The 23,242-nt window shown below is 43.0% G+C and overlaps 1 protein-coding gene across 1 annotated transcript in view; it reads left to right on the top strand.

Annotated features, from left to right (window-relative positions):
- LOC137368655 (interleukin-6 receptor subunit beta) overlaps positions 1-23,242 on the top strand; it is a 98,118-nt gene that overhangs the window by 53,563 nt on the left and 21,313 nt on the right. Inside the window, exons 6-13 of the mRNA XM_068028792.1 lie at positions 2,941-3,073; positions 4,911-4,996; positions 9,548-9,767; positions 9,866-10,048; positions 17,916-18,035; positions 18,140-18,301; positions 19,159-19,302; positions 21,519-21,615. Coding sequence (XP_067884893.1) covers positions 2,941-3,073; positions 4,911-4,996; positions 9,548-9,767; positions 9,866-10,048; positions 17,916-18,035; positions 18,140-18,301; positions 19,159-19,302; positions 21,519-21,615 — 1,145 coding nt within the window. The remainder of the gene's footprint in view (positions 1-2,940; positions 3,074-4,910; positions 4,997-9,547; positions 9,768-9,865; positions 10,049-17,915; positions 18,036-18,139; positions 18,302-19,158; positions 19,303-21,518; positions 21,616-23,242) is intronic.

Genomic DNA, 23,242 nt, shown 5'->3' with positions numbered 1-23,242 from the left:
GCTTTTGGTTTGTTTCACTGCGCTATAGCACTGCAATGTGTGCTGATGTGCTGTTTGCAGATCAAACAAGTGTCTGACAGTTTTGTTCAGATCTTTTCCATTGAATAATAAGAGACAGCTTCCCAATGCCACCATGCTGCTGCCTTCACAAAACACAAGGGGCTGAATTTTACCAGCCCCTCGACGTTGGAGGTTGTGGTGGGGGGACCCGTAAAATACTTGCGGGAGAGGCCCGCCATGACCTCCGACTCTGAGAAGGCCCCACGCATTTTATTGGCGGTGGCGAGGCCTCAGTGAACCCCATGCTGCCAAGCGGCAGGGCCTTCATTTGCCTACTCAACCTTATTCAACAAAATGTTAATTAACTTACCTGGACCAGGCAGCAGTCCCACACCGATATTACAGCCAGTGGCCAGAAATCCCATGCCTTCCGAACGCAGTTTGGGGATTCAAGGCAACACACTGGTGGGGAGGGGGAGGAGTGACATTATCAGGGTGGAGCGGGGGAGCGGGAAAAGCACTTTATTGGCCCTGGGCATGGTGGGAAGCGGTTGAAGGGCAAATGTGATGAGGTCGGGGGGAAAGTTCGGGATGGGAATAAAATAAATTATCGACACATTGGCCAATAAAAAAAACCATTGGGGCGATGTTGGGAAAGGGTCTCCATATTCTCATTACTTTTTTAAAGATGATGCACAGAAATGTACCTTTAAAAATTCATTTTGTTCCTAAGGGATTGAAGCCCTTTAAAAATGACGCAGCACCTGCACAATGGCACCAGACGCCGCTTCCGGGGGCAGAGAGGCCACCCCTTCTATGTCATCAGGGGTGACCATTCCGCCCCCTCAATTTAAATGAGGCCCCACGCAAAATATCGCGGGGGCTACACGACGGTGCATCCGCGCCTGAAGGCTGCCGACTTCAAAGTGCGCCGCCACGATTTGCGGCACACTAATAAAATTCAGCCCAAGAAATTAATGCTGGCCTGGGTGTCAGTAAATGCTTACATTTGTGCTACAAATTATACAGTGTGTAGCCCTTGCTGGATGTGAGTGTAACTAGTCTTTTGTAAGTAGCAACTTGGATGTGTGTTCCGCTGAAGTCTTGGTATGCCATGAGAGACAATGCAAAAGCTGTATGAGGGTTTGACATGGGTGAGCGGTGCATAGGGGATAGGCTGGTCCAATTTGGTGCCATGTAATCTTGCACTATCAACCTTGATACAGTTGGGTAATTCTACCTTGACAAGTTCTTTCCTGTGTGCTGTTTTCTCCTCATCTACTCCTGGGTCCTGCCCATCACTTTCTGCAAGTCACCAAACAGGGTGTCAGGATATACATCACTGCATCACTTGCGTTCTGGAATCTTTTGGACGCCACGATATTTGGGTTTCTTTAGTGCTGCTATATTACATTCCTCCCCCACCCCCCACTGACTGCCCTCCACCCTATCGCCCATGCAGCATATGGGAAATTTGAGAAATGTGTATAAAAATTGAAACTAAGTTATTCATTTGAAAAAATAAAGGATTCTCCTTCTCAAAGTGATTTCTCTATGTTTAAGTGGCTGCATCGTTTTAATTCTTCTTGATTGCATGCCATAGTCCATCCTCCTCCATAATGTGGCCTAGTGCTGAACATTGCGAGAGCACAGAAATGATTTAATCAGTTGACTTTACTTTATACCATGAAGGGAGTGCTTTATCCCATAGGCACAGTCACTGTCCAATGCATTGCTGTTCTGGAACTGCATTACTGGCCACCAGGACTTGTTTGGTTGTAAAAGTCAGTTGAAGATAACACAAATAAATATTAGAAGAAATGTTTGAAAAGTAGGTTGTGGTACAGAGCTCCTAAATAACATCTTACACTATACGTCAAGGACCATGACCTTATATTAGGCTTACTTATCACCAACTGCTGAGTTAGAAAGTTATGGGTTCAAGACCCACTCTAGGACATGGAATCATAGAATGGTTACAGCACAGAAGGAGGCCATCTGACCCATCATGTCCATGCCAGCTCTCTGGAAGAGCAACTCACCTAGCCCCACTCTACAGCCGTTTCCCCGTAGCCCTGCAAATTTTTTTGCTTCAGATAATTATCCAATTTTCTTTTGAAAGCCACAATTGAAACTGCCTTCATCACACTCACAGGCAGTACATTCCGGATACTAACCACAGGCTGTGTAAAAAAGATTTTCCTCATGTCACCATTGCTTCTTTTGCCAATCACCCTTAAATCGGTGTCCTCTGGTTCTTGACCCTTCCACCACGGGGAACAATTTCTCCCTATCTCCTCTGTCCGGACCCTTCTATCAAATCTCTTCTTAATCTTCTCTTCTCCAAGGAGAACAGTCCCAGTTTCTCCAATCTACCCTCGAAACTGAAGTTCCTAATCCCTGGAAGCATTCATGCAAATCTTTTCTGCACTCTCTCTAATGCATTCACATCCTTCCTTAAGTGTGCTGCCTAGAATTGAACATAATACTCCAGTTCTTGCCAAACTAGGGTTTTATACAGGTTCATCATAACTCCTGCATGTTCCTAAAATCTCAATAGTATTTCTCCATCTGCCTCAATATTTCAGGAATTGTATTACTTTCCCAGATTTGCATTGTTGGCCATTGCTCATATTATTGGTTACTTACACCTGATTCAGGTATGGGCCATTCCTGCCAGTATAATCACTCCACTCACCCCCACCTGACTATTTCCAACCCCCTGATCTGGAAGGTGCACAAAAACAATGAATGAGCAGGAGGGCTTGAGCACCTTTCTGACCTCCCAACACCTTAGGGAGCAAGTGCCCTGCCAAGTTGGACTCTAACTCAGGCAATGAGTAATCAAATGGAAGTTGGAAAGAACTTGATAAAATAAATAATGCATGCATAGATTTTGTAGCAAGAATGCAAATACTAATTACGTCTATATTTCTAAAGGCTAATTTTACACAGTCTGGAACACTACAAGAATTGGAACAACTGTCTGCTTATGAGTTTCGGGTACGCTGCAAATATATCTCAAAGATCAGCTTATGGAGTTTGTGGAGTAGTATATACTATGTGCCTCCTGGTAAGTAGTTATGGTATATAAAATATAAAATGAAATATATAGCCCACAAAAGGCTATGGATGCTGGGTCAATTAAAATTTTGAAGACTGAGATCGATAGGCTACTGTTAGGTAAGGGTATCAGGGATATGGTGAAAAGGTGGGTAAATGGACCTGAGATACAGATCATCAAGTAACTAATAGAATGGCAGAGCAAACTCAAGTGACTGATTGGCCAGCCCCCATTCCTATGTTTCTGTCATTTATTGTGTCTCCCAGAACAAGGAAATTGCTGAATTTTATGAAGCCCCCTCGAAACAGGAATGGAGGCAGGGGTGCCCTTAAATATGTGTTGGAAGACGGAGTAGGGTGAGTGCCTGTCGCCTTCCTGACGCCTTCCAATTTAGTCTGGGCCGAGGACAATCAATGGCGACTTAAGGGCCTCTTGTGCTTTTGGATAGAGCTGTTCGTTATTCTCCCATTAACACTCTCTCTGGACTAATGCTTTGTCTTTCACAACAACCATTAGCACTCCCTTTGCCTTTGTCCCACGACAGCTTTGTCATTTAATCTCTCCTGCCCTCTGCCCTATCACATACCTTCCCTTTTGTTCTCTTCCCCACTAACCGCCACCACCACCCCACCCTGCACCACACACCACCCCCACCCCCCGCCAACACCCACGTCACTTGCTTAAAACCTATTACATTTCTAACCTTTGCCAGTTCTGATGACAGGTCACAGACCAGAAACGTTAACTCTGCTTCTCTCTCCACAGATGCTGCCAGACTTGCTGAATATTTCCAGCATTTTCTGTTTTTATTTCAGATTTCCAGCATCCTCAGTATTTTGCTTTTATTTACCACAGTAATCTGATCTTGGGTCATAATTTATGAAGTTCCTGAAGCTATCACTTGTCTGAATTACTATCAGGTCGGAACAGAGCCTAGGCACTACATGCATTTACCGCTCTGAGTGCAGCAGTTACAGTTCATTCAAATGTTCCCATCAGTAAGTCAGTGCTTTGTCATGGAACCAAGTTCTATGAGAAGTATGAAAGGCCAAGCTAAAGGGGTGTGTTGCAAAAGTGTACTATGATGCATATTTAAAGTAGACATTAATTATACCCACTCTGCTGGGCAAATCCTTGATGTCAATCTGCCATATATAATAAATTTCATATGAATCTGTTTTGATTTGTATTGAGATTGCTATTATTTGCTCTGATTGTTCAGGAGAGTTGAACGATTTGTCACCATTGTGCAACTTTTGATTATAGATAATTTAAAAAGGCACATGAAAAAAATGCCCTTCCTAAAAATTGTACTTTATTCACTATTCTTGAGTTAGCAATGCATAAAACAAGCCACAGAGTGCATTAGTATGCTGTGGAAATAAGGATTGAAAGCTTGCTTTGCATGCCAGAATGTCAGAGAAAAGGACAGTCATCTTGTATCAGGGGCTGCTAATTTGTAATGGTAACCAGTTTTCCAGTATTGAGAAGATGGAACCTGGACACCAATATAATGAAAAAGAATGTTGTATTTTATTGAGTCATCAAACAATAGGTAAAATAAATGTATCTTGACATTTTTACATCAAAGCCAAGTTTAATAGTTAATGCCACCACTGATTATCATTGTTAAATATCTGAGAGGAATTGTCACTGGCAGCTACGCACCATAGGATCACCTTCTGTGTATCATGGCATTGGAGGATGGCCAAACAAAAATGCTTTTCTAACCAACAGATACCTGACTGGAAACTTTCCTGAGCAGCACAGAGGACTCAAAACAGATCAGTGGGAGTGCAGGATAGAGTGAGGTTGAAAAACAGTTATTGTTTCTGCTTTATCACAGAGCTTATAGACATGCCACAGATCCGGACGCCTGTGACAAAGTTAATGCAGAATCCTGGGAAACGCATCATTACTATACAGTGGGAGGTATGTATGTAATATTTTCAAGCTTCGGTACAGGGACAGCTCTATTTATTGTATTGTATTATTGTGTATTTGTTATTGTTGGCTGTAGGAAATATTAATAGGCCCAGCTCAACCATCAGCTGGCTACACTCTGCAGTATATATGGGGAGTAAATATTTATGAACAGTGTATTCCAGAAAGTTTTCAATTAACAGATACAGATGAAGAGTGAAGCAGAGGAGAGGAAGTTGGTGCCTGTCACTGTGTGAACAGGATGAACGAATACAGGAAAACCCAGTGAGAGTGGACATGTCCAGTTGGTATATATTAACGCCTATGATGAGAAGAAGGGCACAGGCAGAGAAAAGAGAAATTATGAACATATGAATAATGCCATGGCATCTTGGAGGAAGTGGTTACGATAGGGAAATGAGAGTCACAGAGAACAATTGGCCTGATTTGCAGTCGTCACTGGGAGCACTGAAGGACATCTTGCCTCCACAGTGCCAGGATAAAGGACCTTTGTAAAGCACCTTTCACAACCACAAATCCCTTTACAGCCAATGAAGTACTTTTAAAGTGTAGTCACTGTTGTAATGTAGGAAATGCGGCAGCCGCTTTCCGCACAGCAAGCTCCCACATACAGCAATGTGATAATGACCAGATAATCTTTTAGTGATGTTGATTGAGGGATAAATATTGGCCAGGACATCGGTGATATCCCCCTTGCTCTTCTTCAAAATAGTGCTGTGGGATCTTTTACATACAACTAAGAGGGCAGATGGGGCCTCGGTTTAAATTCTCATCCAAAAGACGGCATCTCCAGCAGTGCAGCGCTCAAAGGAACTTAGTAACTTGGTTGGAGCATTTAGCACCTTGAGCCTGTTCCACCATTCAATGACATCATGGCTGATCTGTGACCGAACTCCATATATCGGCCTTTACCCCATATCCCTCAATACCCTTGGTTAACAAAAATCTATCCAAAGTTTTAAAATTAATAATTGATCTGGAAGAGTGTTCCAAACTTCTACCATCCTTTGTGTGTAGAAGTGTTTCCTAATTTCACTCCTGAAAGGTCTGACTCTAATTATTAGGCTATGCCCCCAAGTTCTGGACTCCCGAACCTGCAGAAATAGTCATCTATCCTGTCAGTTCCCATTAACATTGAAAAGCTCGATCAGGCCACCCTTTAACCTTCTAAATTCTAGGGACTACATCCATAGTTTGTGTAATCTCTCCTTGTAATTTAACCCTTAGAGTTCAGGTATCATTCTGGTAATTCTACACTGCACTCTGCATCTCTCTTAGCCTGCAGCATGGGCAGAGGCAACACAGAGGAAGACAAGCTGCTTGAAGAGGAAAGTAGGGGACAGGGAGAAGGCCTCTCAGCAGGAGGCCAAGCTCTTCAGGGAGCAATTCTCTTACCTCAACCTCAGTGAGGAACAGTGTGTGTGACGTATATTATTTTTATATTTAAAGGGCTGCCAGCCCTGCATTCAATGGGCGGAATTTAATGGGCCTCCGGGAAACAGGATTTAGGAGGCCCACAGAATTTCAATGCAAGGTGTATGGGGCAGAAGGCCCCTCACCTTCCCATCACTCTGCAATTAAGTCTGGGGAGAGAAAGGCCAAAGACGGCCTTTCCACCCAGACGCCAATTGAAGCCGTTAAGTGGCCAATCACTAGCCACTTAAGGGCCTCTTCCCGCTGCCACTGGAATTAAATCAGTGGCAGTTGTGGGGGGTGGGGGGAGTGTTGGTGGGGGCCTCCGCCATGCGGGCGATCACCTACTAAAACAAGGTGGCCTCCCTGCAGTCTTGGGGGTGGCCTCCTCCATGGGCCCCCAGAGGGTTCCAGAGGCAAAGGCCACCCCTCCACTAACCACACCCTCGCCCTCAAAGACTACCCTTCGCCCCCTCACTGAGGCTTGCTGGACTGGCCCTGGTGACCCCGCCTCACTTACCTGGGGTCTGGGGTTCTGGCGCTGGGCCCGATGCCGCGCTGGGCCCGATGCCAGGCTGGGCGAAGTACCAGTAGTGGCCACTGCTCCCAGTGGCACTGCCAATACTATTGAGCTGCTGGGCCCTCTGATTGGCAGACAGCTCTGGGAGGCAGGCTGGAGCGCCATTGAATTGTGCCGAGCGGGGGGGCTCCGAGGCGCCGAGGTGGGGTTCCCCTCGCTTTTTTGGCTCATCGTCAGGATCTCCACTGGCTCAACTAAGTTTAGTCCAAAGTTTCATTGCTAAATATAAGGACTTCTTCAGGGGAGAAAGGCTGCAGAACGATGGCATAAGGAAGACCCTGGGTGGCCCCACACTTTAGCTTTGTCTCCCTTCATGTTCTATTACAGGCTGCTAGGGAAAGGTGGGAGATACTCTACCCTAGTGACGGGAGGAGAAGAGCTGGGCAGCTGACCAAGCAAGCCTGGCTGCAGATCGCAGAGGAGGTCAGCAGCCATGAGGTCACACCAAGGACCTGGATCCAATGCCGCAAGTGGCTCAATGACCTCATCTGGGCAATGAAAGTATCTCATAAACCCTTGACCTCTTGGGCCTTACATTTGTCAGAGAAGGAGGATGCATTGCGTGGAGAGGGAGTGCCCACCCAGGCGTGAGCAAAGGGTCAGGGCATGCAGACAAGCTGCCTGAGGCATGGCTAAATGGCACTGAAAGGCTGTCTTTGGAGACTGCATGCAGGAGACATCTATGTGCCACCATCAGTAACTGCTGGACTACCACCAGCATATATCTTGGGCTTGTACCCTCTGGAAGATCAACAACATTCATCATTGTGTCTGCAGGAGAAGATTGCACATAATGACAGAGATCGGGCCAAGAACGGTGGTGGACTGCTAATTCTCAGTGTCCTGAGCCCGATGGAGGAGGAGGCCATGGAGCTGTCATGGCCACAGGATGGACAGTATGTTGCGGATGGAGAGACAGGGGCACCTTCCCAAGTTGGTGAGTAAGGAGCACAAGGGTGCTTCTGCAGTAATAGAGCCCTGCTGCTCATGAGGCATCCAGTGCCTACAGGGATCTCCAACGTAGGGATGTTTGCTATGTTGGGAGGGGAGGACCTCCTGTGGGCTCACAGGTCGTTGTGGTGTCACTGCCAGAGCCTGGACCTCCCTCCCCCTCTACTGCACCTCCTTTTCAATGGAGTCCCCGGCCTGGATGAATGAGGCCCATAACAGGTGCCCTCCCCTAAGTTCAAAGCGTTCACTGCCAACGGCACCCCTGTTCCCTCCCTCCTCCCCACTTGTCACCTCTGACGATGTGGCACTTGCCTGCTACCCCCATTATGGCACCCCCGCAGTGCAGGCACCTTTGGCCCCACTCCTCACATGATGTCTGATGCTCCCCCTTCTCCACAGTCAATGTTGCTTCTCCCGATGGCCTCCCTTTGCAGCCAGCAATGAGCTCCCACCTCCATGTCGCCTCTGTCAACCAGACAAGGCTCTGAAGGCCCATAATTCCTGAGGGCCAGAATAAAATTGCTTTCAATAGACCTCTTAAGTACCTTAATTGTATGCTCGTCACATTGATGTCTGCTCTTCGCCCTCTATGTTTGCCGCCATCGATAGAATTGTGATGGGATGTCATGACGGCAGACTTCTGGTCTGGCAAATCCCGTCTCAATTTAATGCCCCTCCACCTCCGTTCCCGTCCCCCGAAGTCCACATAAAATTCTGCCCATTATCTAGCCCTTCTTTTAATTTCATCCATAGAGCCATATAATTATTACGATACCATGAAAAGTACATTATTCAAGCTTTTCCTCCTTTTGATATATTTTATTTTCACTACTTTGCTCAGTCTCATTATATTGCTGGTAGTGACTGTAAGAGGTGATCTAGTACCAGGCCTGTACCAATGTACACTTCGACCAGCAACATGAAGGTGTGTTCAAGCAGCATGAGTTAAATCACTCTCCAGTTTTCCTTCTCTTTGGATAACTGGCATTTACTCTGATCACCTGACTGTGGTTAGGAATTCATCAGGGGAAGACCCTACCAATCAGTGTAGTGAGACGATGTGATACCATACTGCAGGTTTTCACATCAGGACCAGTAAGGAAACTACTGGAAGTGTGAGCATGAAATATGGCATCTACAGCAAAAATAAAACATGCAGCTTTGGAAGCCAGATTGATATTAAGTTGGGACAATGAAAAAGCAAACACTTCAGAAATAAGTACTGAAATGTACAAGTTATGTGTGGTAAAGACCTATTGTGTGCTGTTTGGTTCAAAATGCACTTTTCTACATTTGTGACAATTGATGTTAATAAAGTACACATGAATAAGAATATAAGGAAAGTGAAACAGGTAAATTTTACAATGAAACAGTACAAACTATGTTTGTTGGGTCCGGATGTTGGGCATTGAAACTTACATATAGACTACAATAATAATCTATACCGCCCCAACAGGAGACTTCTGTTTGCCACATTCTTTTCTCCCCAGGTCAATGATGGACCTTGTTTAATTGTTACTTCTTAAGATATGAAGTTGTTCAGTTTGTTCAAGAAACTCCTGTCAACTTTTTTCATGAAGAGGGTTTTCTTTCAGAATCCAGCCACAGCCATCAATGCAACAGTGCATGAATACAATATTACAATTGAAAGGCTACTTGCAAACCAAAGTAATATTATCCAATCATTTAAAACAGTCAACAGAAAGTGTATCTTCATCCTTTCACAAGCACCTTTCAAATTCCGAGTGCTAGCTTACAATTCAGCTGGGTCTTCACCTGCAAATGAAATGGTAATCTCGCCTCTTAATCTAATGAGTAAGTGTATCTTTATATGCATTTAATTCATCTCATTCTGAAAAGTTATCAAATGCATGATCTTTGTACCTAAAATGTAACATTTCAACTTAATGCAGGTCTAAGAAACAAGATAAATGCCACTTCACTTGGGAATGACAGTATTTTAATAAGCTGGAAGTCCAAGACCAATAACAAGTTAAAAAAATACATTGTTGATTGGGGTCCTATCATTGGGAATGAAACACATGTTGAACGCTCAGAAAAAATAAAAAAGGGACTTCAGAATTACATTCTGAAAGGTGAGCGAGCTTTTTATTTCCATTCTCACAATTTTATCAACACAATGATTATTTTGGAAGCTGACATTGAACTTCTTGCCAAATATTTACATGGGTTCAGGTTTTTTTTATTGTTTTTATGTCTGTGCTCATCAATGTTAGAGATAACAGTGCCAAGAAATGGAACTTTGTATTGTGCAGCAGAATAAATCGCATTTCTAGTCAGTTGCAAGGGTGTCAGTCAGTTTGTTGCCTCGATCTCAAAGAATTCTATATTGCCTCAACAGGACACTATTGTTTGTCACGTTCATTTCTCTCAGATCAATAAAGGCATGTTAAGTAACCAGGAGGAATTGAGTAACATAGCTTAGTAGCTTGGCTTTGTCATAATAATAGAGATCAAGACTGCCTGAACTAAATTAATTTAGCAGCCTTAACACGAACAACCGGCCAGTTTTGTAATTGAATTGATTCAAAAATCATGAATATCCCTTATTCCAAAATGATTAAATATGCAAATAACTGGGTAATGTATTCTGAAGAACACAGGGCAGCGTAAAGCGATTGAGTCATCAGGACACAAAGCAGGAGTACATGGCAGCATTGTATTTTTCAGAGTCGAGTCAAATTGGTGTCCTGGCCAATATTTATTCCTCAATCAACATCACAAAAACAGATTATCTGCTCATTATTACACTGCTGTTTCTGGGAGCTTGCTGTGTGCAAATTGACTGCCGCGTTCCCTACATTACAACAGTGACTACACTTCAAAAGTACTTCATTGGCTGTAAAGTGCTTTGAGACATCCAGTGGTTGTGAAAAGTGCTATATTAAATGCAAGTCTTTCTTATTTATGGAATGAAAGAAAATAAATCCCCAGGGATACAGGGGGGTAAATTTCCTTCAGAATTCTCTGCTCTGCAGTGGAATGAGAGGAGCCCCAAGAAAATTCACCATCGTGGTATTTATCCCAGAATATTAAGAGAGACTGGGGAGGAAATTTGAGAGTCATTGACAGTCATTAAAAGGAAGTCACTGGATGCAGGGGAGGTCCCGGTAGATTAGAAACAGGCTAATATGGTGCTCATTTTCAATAAGGGTGGCAAAGCAAACAACTACAAACCTATCCGTTAATTTTACTTCAATCAAGAATAAATTCAAGGATCGTTTGCACAGTAGTAACCTTATAAATAGCTGCCAACTTGAATTCAGAAGGGTGGATCCTGTCTGACTATCCCCTTGGGTTTCTTTGAGGAACTGACATCCCAAGTGAACTGTGGAAAACTCTACAATGTTGTGTACCAAGATTTCCAAAAAAGCATCTTACATGAAAGGCTAATAGTTAAACTCAAAATTGTGGCAATTCAAGATAAATTTTGTGTGTGGATAAGAGTAGAAAACAACGTGTACATGTTAGAGGAGTTATATGGAGTGGGGTGCCCTAGGGATCAGTACAGGGGCTCTCCTGTTTCTAATTTCAGCAATACATGGATTTGGAAATGCAATGAAAATTGGTCAAATCTGCAAATGATACCAAACTAGAAGGATTGCCAGGCTCAATCGTCTCGGCGGCAAGGAAGCTCTGTGGTGTCACCTCCACCACTCTGCATGCTTTAAGTATTGAAATTACCTGTTTACATACATTTTATTGGCATTCGCCGCGATCCTTCCAGCCATTTCCATTCTTCAGCTCGATGTGTGGCACTCACGTCCCATCCTTGAACAGCTGGCGCCACCGAGGCGAGAGTCCTCGGTGCCTGCCCTTATTTGTTTTTCCAGCGAACTCGGACATCTGCATTAAGTTTAAGTAGCCAGAAATGAGGGGGGTGGCGGGGGTTTGGAACTCTGCATCCATTAATCTTGTATCAGCAAGGTGGGGTGGAAGGGGTGAACTCTGCATTGCTCTGTCGTCAAAGGGGGTGGAAGGAGTGAACTCTGCATGTATTGCACAGGGGAGGGGAGTAAGGGCAAGCTCTGCATCTTTGAAACTGTCTGCAGGGCTGAGTGTCTTTTATTAATTGTGCCAGCTCCTTGGAGGTCCTTGGGCTCCGTGGAGTGCTGCTGCCGCTCTGATCTTCTGCCCCCACCCCACCACGGAATCCACCGTCGGGAGGAGAACAAGATCCCGTCCTAGGGATCAGTCTCATGCCTCTTCTCTGTACTGCCTCAAGAATGTTTCCTCTATGACTTTGTGATCAGAATTGAACAGTAGTCAAGCTGTGGTCAATTTTGCTATACAGTTTGGACATGTGCCTTTCTCTGACTTACACTGCAATATTTTGGCTGCGCAATTCAGCATTGTATTAGCTTTGTTGATTGCTGTTTTGCTGTATTTGGAAATGTTTCGTGCTGAATCCACTACGATTCCTAGGTACCTTTCAACTTCATCCTAAGCTATTGGAAGACCATTTATGGAATATAATTCTTGGTAGTGTAGATGAGCAGAGAGATCTTGGTGTCCAGGTACATAAATCCCTGAAAGTTGCCACCCAGGTTAATAGGGCTGTTAAGAAGGCATATGGTGTATTAGCTTTTATTAGTAGGGGGATCGAGTTTTGGAGCCACGAGGTCATGCTGCAGCTGTACAAAACTCTGGTGCAGCCGCACCTGGAGTATTGCGTGCAGTTCTGGTCACCGCATTATAGGAAGGATGTGGAAGCTTTGGAAAGAGTGCAGAGGAGATTTACTAGGATGTTGCCTGGTATGGAGGGAAGGTCTTATGAGGAAAGGCTGAGGGACTTGAGGTTGTTTTCGTTAGAGAGAAGGAGGAGAGGTGACTTAATAGAGACATATAAGATAATCAGAGGGTTAGATAGGGTGGATAGTGAGAGTCTTTTTCCTCGGATGGTGATGGCAAACACGAGGGGACATAGCTTTAAGTTGAGGGGTGATAGATATAGGACAGATGTCAGAGGTAGTTTCTTTACTCAGAGAGTAGTAGGGGCGTGGAACGCCCTGCCTGCAACAGTAGTAGACTCGCCAACTTTAAGGGTATTTAAGTGGTCATTGGATAGACAGATGGATGAAAATGGAATAGTGTAGGTCAGATGGTTTCACAGGTCGGCGCAACATCGAGGGCTGAAGGGCCTGTACTGCGCTGTAATGTTCTATGTTCTATATATGTGTTGCCTATTTTTCCTTCTTGTTTGCAGTACTTTACACCTGTTTGCATTAAATTTTAACTGCTGTCATTTTGCAATACCTGAGCTGCGTCCTTGATGTCCCTTCTAGCTTGGTATCATTTGCAGATTTGACCAATTTTCATTGCATTTTCGAATCCATGTATTGCTGAAATTAGAAACAGGAGAGCCCCTGTACTGATCCCTGGGGCACCCCACTCCATATAACTCCTCTAACATGTACACGTTGTTTTCTACTCTTATCCACACACAAGATTTATCTTGAATTGCCACAATTTTGAGTTTAACTATTAGCCTTTCATGTATCACGGCATCGCTGAAGCCACCCCTGCCAACTGAATGGAGGGGGGCGGTTGCGGTTGCCGTGCATATATTAATGAGTCGCTGGACGCAAGATTGTGGCAGCATGACGGCAGGCGACCCGTGTGTGCCGGCCACCATTTTCTTTCGCCCACCACCACTCTTAGCAGCGGAACAACAAGATTCCGCCTAAAGAATGAACAATACATGAAATGGACTTCTGTATAAAGTAGTGGAGGGTAAAACCTTGGAATTATTTAAGAGACAATTGAAGCACTGCTACAGCAATAATTCTCAGCAAGATAAGTACATAAACCATATGGAGGAGACATGGGAAAGACGTGTGAAATTGGTCTTTGGTGATCGCGCATCAATAGCTCATTTTAAAACCGGCTCAATTTTCTGTTGAAGCTGATGGAAAAGAAAAATGTTTGGGTTGTAACAAGGCTGCAGATTTGGTACCACCCATTTTGCACTGCTAACAAAGACCACCTGCGTGTCTAAACATTACATGAATAATTGAAACTAACATTTGTTTTTTTTTTAATGACTGTTTTTTTCTGATACACCAGTAGGTGCCCTGCAGTCATGCTAAATTAGAGGATATGCTGTTTTCCAAAAATAAAGGGTTAATGCCATACAAGGGATAACATTTGGGCTAGTGATTTAGTTGGAATATATATGGATTCCTGAGGCATGACGTATGGTGCTGCTGTCACTGTCAGCAGGATTTAGTGGTGCACCTTCTTGATCACTGATCATTCTTGGAAGCAGATCTCAGATCCCCTACAATCTGGAGTGTGTCTTTTACTGCCCAATATCTAATTCAATGATGGCATGACCTGCAGATTGTGAAAGAACTGATTTGTGAAAGAATTGATTTTACACTGGCTACTGAAATATGACACATGCTGCCATGTGAATTCTCCTCTCTGTATGGAAGTGAACTGGGAAACATTCCATCAAAATAAGAAAAGCTTCAAACTATCCATTAGTTTATCTTGTACAGAATATGTGAATGAACAGTTTTCTCATTTGCGTTGCAGGAAGAACACATTTCTGCATAAGGTTCCTGAGTGCTCCCATTGTATCGATTCTTCTGTGGACTCTTTTACCAGGAAAAAAAATGTTTCCTAAGCAAATGCAGCACAATAATATAGAAACAGAAATCCACAGAATGTGTTTATTGACTCTGAGAAAGCCTTTATATATGTTAAAATTAGTATATGTTCAGCCCAACCAACAAGTTCGGCAGAAGAACTATTGTCAAGCCGAAAGCATTTGAATCGGGATGAAGGAAGAACTTAAATTTATAGCTCCTTCCACAACCTCAGGATGTTCCAAAGTGCTTTAGAGACAATGAAGTACATTTTTGAAGTGTAGTCACTGTTAAAATGTGGGCAACGCGGCAGCCAATTTGCATACAGCAAGTTTCCACAAGCAACGATGAGATAAATGGGTAGATAATCTGTTATACTGGTATTAATTGAAGGATAAATATTAGCAAAAACACCATGAAGAACTCCCCTGTTCTTCTTCAAAATAGTTCCATGGAATCTTTTACACCCACCAGGGAGGGAAGATAAGGCCTCTGTTTAATGTGTTAACTGAAAGACAGCACTTCCAACAGTGCAGCACTCCTTCAATACTGCATTAGAGTGTCAGTTTAGCATTACATGCTCAAGTCCCTGGAGTGGAACTTAAACCCATAATCCTCTAACTCAAACATGAAACTGCTACCACTGAGCCACAGCTGATACCCAAACCTAGATCACATATTTAAATTTTACTACTGAAACAAAAATTGCAGTTTTGTTACTCAGGAATTCTCTTCACCGAATACTACTATCAACTAAAACTAAACATTACTATCAGAAAGCTTAGGACATCAAAGTTTTTAATTGTTCTTTCTTGTTGAATGCAGTCAACCAAATGTTGGCAAAAGTAATCTTTAATAAGAAGTTAACTGGTATAGTTAACTACTTTTGATATGTTGCTCTGACCTCTTTGTGGTCATTTTGAGTATTACCTACCCAGACATTTGTAGCTGAAGGCACACATCACCTAGGCATCTTTCCAGGACTGGAAGAGGGGGTTCAATTTGACATTCGGGCGGCACAGTGGCACAGTGGTTAGCACCGCAGCCTCACAGCTCCAGCGACCTGGGTTCAATTCTTGGTACTGCCTGTGTGGAGTTTGCAAGTTCTCCCTGTGTCTGCGTGGGTTTCCTCCGGGTGCTCCGGTTTCTTCCCACAGGCCGAAGACTTGCTGGTTGATAGGTAAATTGGCCATTATAAATTGCCCCTAGTATAGGTAGGTGGTAGGGAAATATAGGGACAGGTGGGGATGTGGTAGGAATATGGAATTAGTGTAGGATTAGTATAAATGGGTGGTTGATGGTCGGCACAGACTCGGTGGGCCAGAGGGCCTGTTTCAGTGCTGTATCTCTAAATAACTAAAAAAAAACAAAATAAATAAAATTCCTCCTACTCCCCTCTCATACAATAGTCTGAAATATTGGTTTGATCGCCCAGGACAATTTGTGGAGAGTGGCATCTCATCATTCAGAAATGAAATTAAAACTGTTCACTAGATCCACACGAACAGAAAAACAACAACTATTTGTATTTATATAGCATCTTTAAATCAGTAAAACATCCAAAGGCACCTCACAGGAATGTTATCAAAGAAATTTTAACACCGAGCCACATATTAGGACAGATGACCAAAAGCTCGGTCAAAGATGTAGGTTTCTCGGAGTGTCTTATCAGAGAAAAGAGAGGCAGAGAGGTTTAGGGAGGGAATTCCAAAGTTTAGGGCCACAGCACCGAAGGCATGGCCACCACAGGTGGAGTGATTAAAATTGGGGATGTGCAAGAGACCGGAATTGGAAGGTTTGCAGGGATCTCGGAGGGCTGAAGGAGGTTACAGAGGTAGGGACGGACAAGGCTATGGAGGGATTTGAAAACAAGGATGAGAATTTTAACATCAAGGCCAATGTAGGTCAGCGAGCACAAAGGTAATGGATGATTTCAACTTGTTGCAAGTTGGGACATGGACAGCAGAGTTTTGGATGACCTCAAGTTTCCGGAGGATAGAACGTTGGAGGCCAGCCAGTTGCATGCTGGAATAATCTAGATGTAACAAAGGCATGGATGAGGGTTTCAGCAGCAGATGAGCTGAGGCAGGAGCAGAGTCAGGTGATGTTACGGAGATGGAAATTGGCGGTCTTAGTGCCAGATATGGCATATGGAAACGATTTAGCCCTATTATTCTGAGATAGCATTTGAACTCCTCCTGGGAACTGTAGCTGTTCCAAACTGGCATTTAGATCTGAACAATCCCATCAACATTTAAGTTTCCTACCCACCAATCATGATTCTTTTAACAGTCTTGGCCTCCACTTAATGGTATCAGAGAAATATCGGCATTGCTTATAATTTTTACTGGTGCCCTTTTATTTTCATTAAGCATACCAAGTGTTCTGGGAATCTCAGCAAAACAAGAAGCCAAGAGCAGCCAGCAGCTCCTGTCACTGCTATTCTGCTGGTAAATGTAAATATAGGATGACTGAATTTCATGTAGGTAGCTACTGTTTCATCCTATGCTGTGGGTTAGCAAATGCTTAATCCTGCCCTGCTGAAGGTTGCTCTGTAGCACCAAAACTTTATCCATTTGCTTAATGAGGATAATAAGATGCTTTCTCTTGGGGTGGTTTTAATTAAAGGGAGTTTGGAAGAACGTCTCCAGAGTTTTCAAACTAACATGGCGGAAAACAGGTGATATCTGTTATACATCTCACTCAAAGGAAAATCAAGCGTAGTCTATCTGATGCCAATCAGATAGTGCCCGTTTTACACCCGCCCAAAGTTGAAAGTTCTGCCCTCTGTCTGCTACTGAACAGTGTTATCTGTGCTGAGAAGTAAAGAAACACAAGAGTTGAAAATCCAAAACCAAAAGCTCAACATATTGGAAATGCAAATGAGGATCTGAAAGAAACATGTAGATTGATGTTACAGGGTCACCTGTTATCAGGACTTGGTTACAGCCGAAACGTTATCCTGCCTTACTCTTTCTGATGCTGGATAACATCATGTGCTTTCGATGAAGTGGGTTTGTGTTTTTGGAGATAAATTGAGAGTTTTTATTTTAGTCTCCATCACCACTGCACTGCAACAACCTGTTCCTGGATTCTCCCTTTGACACTCTGTAACAGCATCCTAACTTTTCTAATCCTCCAATTCCAATTCCTTTCCCCACGCAGGTGGAAGTGCACTCAGCGCTTTCCATAGACAGCCTAAAATGAGGAGCCCATCATATAGGGAATTAAAAGAACAAAGCTCTAGCTACCACACTGCTGTTACAATGCTGTTGCATTTGATCTCTGTCATTTGATTTTTGTGAAATTGCTGACTGTTCATGACATGCAACAATTTTCAATTATTCAGGAACTTTTGAGCCAAAGCAACGATACAGAATAATGTTACACAGAAAAACAAAACAAGAGCAGCATGTGAACAATACTGAGATAACCATTGGGATAGTTGATGTCTACACATTAGAAGGAAGTATGTTGAATCAAAATCTATGATTTTTATATTTCCATTATCACTTGCTATTCATTTATTTATAAAAATACTAAATGTATATTTAATTTCTCTCTCAATCCAAGCACCAAGAACTGGTCCCAATAATATTATTATCACCAATATTTCAAAAACCTCTGCAATGATAAGATGGGATCAGATACCTGAAGATGAATGTCAAGGTTTTCTTCAAGGCTACAGGATTTTCTGTTATTTGAACGAGGCTTCCATTGCAAGCACTTTTATATGTAAGATCAAAACATAAGTTTCAATTGATTCTTAATATCCAGCATTATCCTTACTATATTGAGCTATTAGTATTCATGCATTTTACTTATTTAATCTACACAATAACACAAAAATTGTCAGGGAACCCGAACGGCTTGTGGAAAAATCAAATAACATTTAACAGTGAGGGCAACATAAAAATTTATCCCCAAAGTTTCTCTGATTCTCTGATACTAAATCAGGCAATCTGGGTGGAGGCAGGTGGGTGAATTTGATGTGGAATCAGCATCTCTCACCCCATCATCCCCAGCCACCCCCCCCCCCCCCCCCACCGCCCCCCGATATCTGCCCATTTCTGATCCTGCTGCAGACTTCTGAATACTTTTTCTGCCCACTCCTTCCATCCTGACATCACCATAATAGACAAGACTGGAGGCAGGATGTTCCTTGTTTGACATCCCATCAATTCCTCTTGTACTATTGTTGCTATATGTGACTGCAGGAGGTGTAAGTGGGGTCCATAATGTCATTTTCCAATGCTCATTGATCTAAGAGCAATCAATTGCAGTTAAAAATTAGGCAGCTAAATTAAAGTTCATCTCTGCTGTAAAAACTCAGCCAGTTTGGCTGGACTGAACCTTGCACTTCACCCCACAACAGAGTACTAAGCTGCCACTCTGAAATTCCAGACTCTGTGCAGCAGATGTCCAAGGAATGGGCATCTGCGGCCTATAAGATAATGACATATCCCCAGGATTTGGGCAGCTTAAGTGGTGGTGACAACTGATGGGTTAAAGACCCAATCCTGGCACTGCAGTGGCCCAGGCTTTTCTAGGCCATTATCTTGCTAATACTTTGTCTTTTTGTATCTTTGCAGCCATTTCAGTGAACTCTTCTATAACATGTTACATGCTCACAGGGCTTTTGCAAAAAACTGTCTATGCTGTACAGATCTCAGGATTTACTAAGGCAGGAGAAGGAACCAGAAGTCAAGCAGTGTCTTTTGCCACAAAAGAATTTGGTAATATTTACAAGAACACACTGTTAATGTTATATGAATACAGCATTTTGAAAAATCAATTTATTTCCCCAAATACTCATCTAACAGTTTTAATTACATCTAATTGGTTCATGGAGTTTCGTTGTACAGCTTCTTCAGTACCCACAAGATGTAAAGTTACACAAATGAGACAATTTACCATTTGTATATTTGTCAAGGGGATGTAGAACCACCAGATACAGTGTTATTCATATCACAATTAACTGTATTTTTTGTAGATTCAGACTCTCATCTCCTTGCTTTTCTGAGTTCCCTTTCTGCTGCAGCTTCTTGTTCACCAGCCAGGTAGAGTGAATGCCTTGTGGGGGGCCCCGTGCAAAAGTTCAGTTTAGGGCCCCTACATTTTGCCAGACAATGATACTAAATACATACTACTGGGTCCCCTCGGGGACTATGACTGGTGCTGGTGCTCTGAATACGTGCAAAGGTTGCAAGGTCCTAACACAGATCCTCTCATCAATTTTGACTCAGTGTGGGATTGTGTGCAGGCTATTTAGGCAGTTCCTCAGTTGGTGAATCCCTGATTAAGGTCAGACCATGGTTGGGGATGATGGAGGAAAGTGGGTGGAGCAGAGAATTAAGGCAATTCTTACCAGACGGTTAAAAAAAAAATCTGTGAAGTTAAAAAAAAACTTAGGGTAGGGAACTTCAATTCACACCTCCCAATGCCTAGTTTCATACCTGCACTGGCAAAGCCGTGGGAGTAGATCACTTATCCACCCTCTCAATTCATCACAGGAGACTGAAAAAATAATGGAGACAAATGTAAAAGAGAATCCCTTTTCACTTAAACAAACTGTCTCCATCAGTTTTTCTAGCAAACCGTCTGACTTTTGAATGCTTCATCCCTTCCAGGGATCAAGGAATTAAGACGAAGTCTTGTTACAACTGTACAGGGTGTTGGTGAGGCCACACCTGGAGTACTGTGTACAGTTTTGGCCCCCATATTTAAGAAAGGATATACTGGCATTGGAGGCAGTTCTAAAGAGATTCACTAGGCTGATTCCTGGGATGAAGGGGTTGACTTAACAAGAACGGCTAAACAGGTTAGGCCTTTATTCATTAGAGTTTAGAAGAATGAGGGTTGATCTTATTGAAACGTACAAGATTTTGAGGGGGCTTGACAGGGTAGATGTTGAGAAGATGTTTCCACTAGTGGGGGAATTTCGAACTAGGGGACATAGTTACAGAATAAGGGGACACTCATTTACAACTGAGATGCAAAGGAATTTCTTCTCTCAGAGGGTAGTGAATGTCTGGAATTCTCTACCCCAGAGAGTTATGGAGGCTAGATCACTGAAAGTATTTAAAGAGGAGGTAGATAGAGTTTTGAAATATCGGGGAGTCGAGGGCTATGAGGAGCTGGCACGAAAGAGGAGTTGAGGTCTGGGGCAGATCAGCCATGATCTTATTGAATGGCAGGGCAGGCTTGAGGGGCCGAATGGCCTACTCCTGCTCCCATTTCTTACGTTCTAAGTCAAATGTTAAGGGCAACAGTCAGTAATTTCAGATGTTTTCAGTGATCTTATATTCCAGTTATTTTAATTTATTAAAATCTATAAATCTCCAGCTTGACAGGACAACATGCATTTTAACAACATGACCCGAACCTTGATGAATGCCTTAAATGATTGAAATTGGTACATTTTAAAAATACCTTTTGCATTGGGTAATCGATCACTAGAAGAATGGCAGCTTCAAAGAGTTGTTTGAGAATCTTACTAATTTTTACTCTGTTTTATTCATCCTTGGACAGTCCTTCGAGGACTCTTCGAGCAATCCGACAGAGTTTCCTTGAAAAAGGTGGTGGGGGAACAGGGGATATGAAAATATAAAGCAACCCACAAAAGGGAGTGGTAACTTACTTAGTAAGCAGCTGGTACTGATGGTCCAGACTTCAGTCTGAGAAACTATTTTAGTTATTTTCAATCACTAGTAGCTCAGGCAAAGAACAAACATGAATCTAAAATGTAACATGCTGCCTTTTATTTCAGTTAATTGTTGCAGGAGGAAGTTACTCTCTGTGGAAAAATGAGCTCTATCTAAATCTACACACATCATTGAGTGTTGTATGTTTAGACAGATTCAACTGAACTAGATTACACATTGATAGTCTATAAATATCTGGAAGCCATTATAAATAGCATGCTGCCTAATTGTGTTCTTCTTTGCTACAGGTGAGGGTGAATTGCAAAATATCGCTGTTGCTGTTAGTGTCGCAATCATCGGTTTTGTGTTTCTGGTGGCATGGAGTTGCTCATTCCTCATTAGAAGGTGAGAAACTTTATAAAAGGGGACCTTTTAAAGGCACATCATATTCATTTTTCTTGGGATGGCATTGTGCATTGTTCTGCGTTGCAGTGATTTATTTTGACAGAAATTGTGTCACAAATTTGACAGACCATGGGAAAAAAAGCAAACTATTTTTTGAAGACGGTCCTCAGGAACAGAAAAAAAATGCCTTTTTATAGCACCTTTCAGATCCCCAGGACTATTGCAGAAAATACGGAAGTATGGGGTTGAAGGTGATTTAGAGCTTTGGATCAGAAATTGGCTAGCTGAAAGAAGACAGAGGGTGGTGGTTGATGGCAAATGTTCATCCTGGAGTTTAGTTACTAGTGGTGTACCGCAAGGTTCTGTTTTGGGGCCACTGTTTGTCATTTTTATAAATGACCTGGATGAGGGTGTAGAAGGGTGGGTTAGTAAATTTGCGGATGACACGAAGGTCGGTGGAGTTGTGGATAGTGTCGAAGGGTGTTGTAGGGTACAGAGGGACATAGGTAGGCTGCAGAGCTGGGCTGAGAGATGGCAAATGGAGTTTAATGCGGAAAAGTGTGAGGTGATTCACTTTGGAAGGAGTAACAGCAATGCAGAGTACTGGGCTAATGGGAAGATTCTTGGTAGTGTAGATGAGCAGAGAGATCTTGGTGTCCAGGTACATAAATCCCTGAAAGTTGCTACCCAGGTTAATAGGGCTGTTAAGAAGGCATATGGTGTGTTAGCTTTTATTAGTAGGGGGATCGAGTTTCGGTGCCACGAGGTCATGATGCAGCTGTACAAAACTCTGGTGAGGCCGCACCTTGAGTATTGCGTGCAGTTCTGGTCACCGCATTATAGGAAGGATGTGGAAGCTTTGGAAAGGGTGCAGAGGAGATTTACTAGGATGTTGCCTGGTATGGAAGGAAGGTCTTACGAGGAAAGGCTGAGGGACTTGGGGTTGTTTTCGTTAGAGAGAAGGAGGAGGAGAGGTGACTTAATAGAGACATATAAGATAATCAGAGGGTTAGATAGGGTGGCTAGTGAGAGTCTTTTTCCTCGGATGATGATGGCAAACACAAGGGGACATAGCTTTAAGTTGAGGGGTGAAAGATATAGGACAGATGTCAGAGGTAGTTTCTTTACGCAGAGAGTAGTAGGGGCGTGGAACGCCCTGCCTGCAACAGTAGTAGACTCGCCAACTTTAAGGGCATTTAAGTGGTCATTGGATAGACATATGGATGAAAATGGAATAGTGTAGGTCAGATGGTCGGCGCAACATCGAGGGCCGAAGGGCCTGTACTGCGCTGTAATGTTCTAAAGTTCTAAAAAAAAAAGGACAGTCTAAGACATTCCAACTACTTCACTTTTGTAGTCAATATTGATAATTAGGTAAACACAGCAGCCAATTGGCACACAGCAAGGTCCCACAAACAGCAAATGAGATAAATTACCCATTATTCTGTTTTAGTGATGTTGATTGAGGAAGAAATGTTGATGAGGATACATCTCTCCTCTTCAAATGTTATTATGGGATCTTGCTGCAGTCACCTGACTAGATAACCAGGGCCTTGGTATAACATGTCTTCTGAAAGATGGTGTATTATGTTTGTTCAGTACGCTGCCACCTTAGTTAGTCTAGCTA

The sequence above is a fragment of the Heterodontus francisci genome, chromosome 4, assembly GCF_036365525.1.
Source record: "Heterodontus francisci isolate sHetFra1 chromosome 4, sHetFra1.hap1, whole genome shotgun sequence".
Lineage (NCBI taxonomy): Eukaryota > Metazoa > Chordata > Chondrichthyes > Heterodontiformes > Heterodontidae > Heterodontus > Heterodontus francisci.
This window is presented reverse-complemented; position numbering and strand designations above follow the sequence as displayed.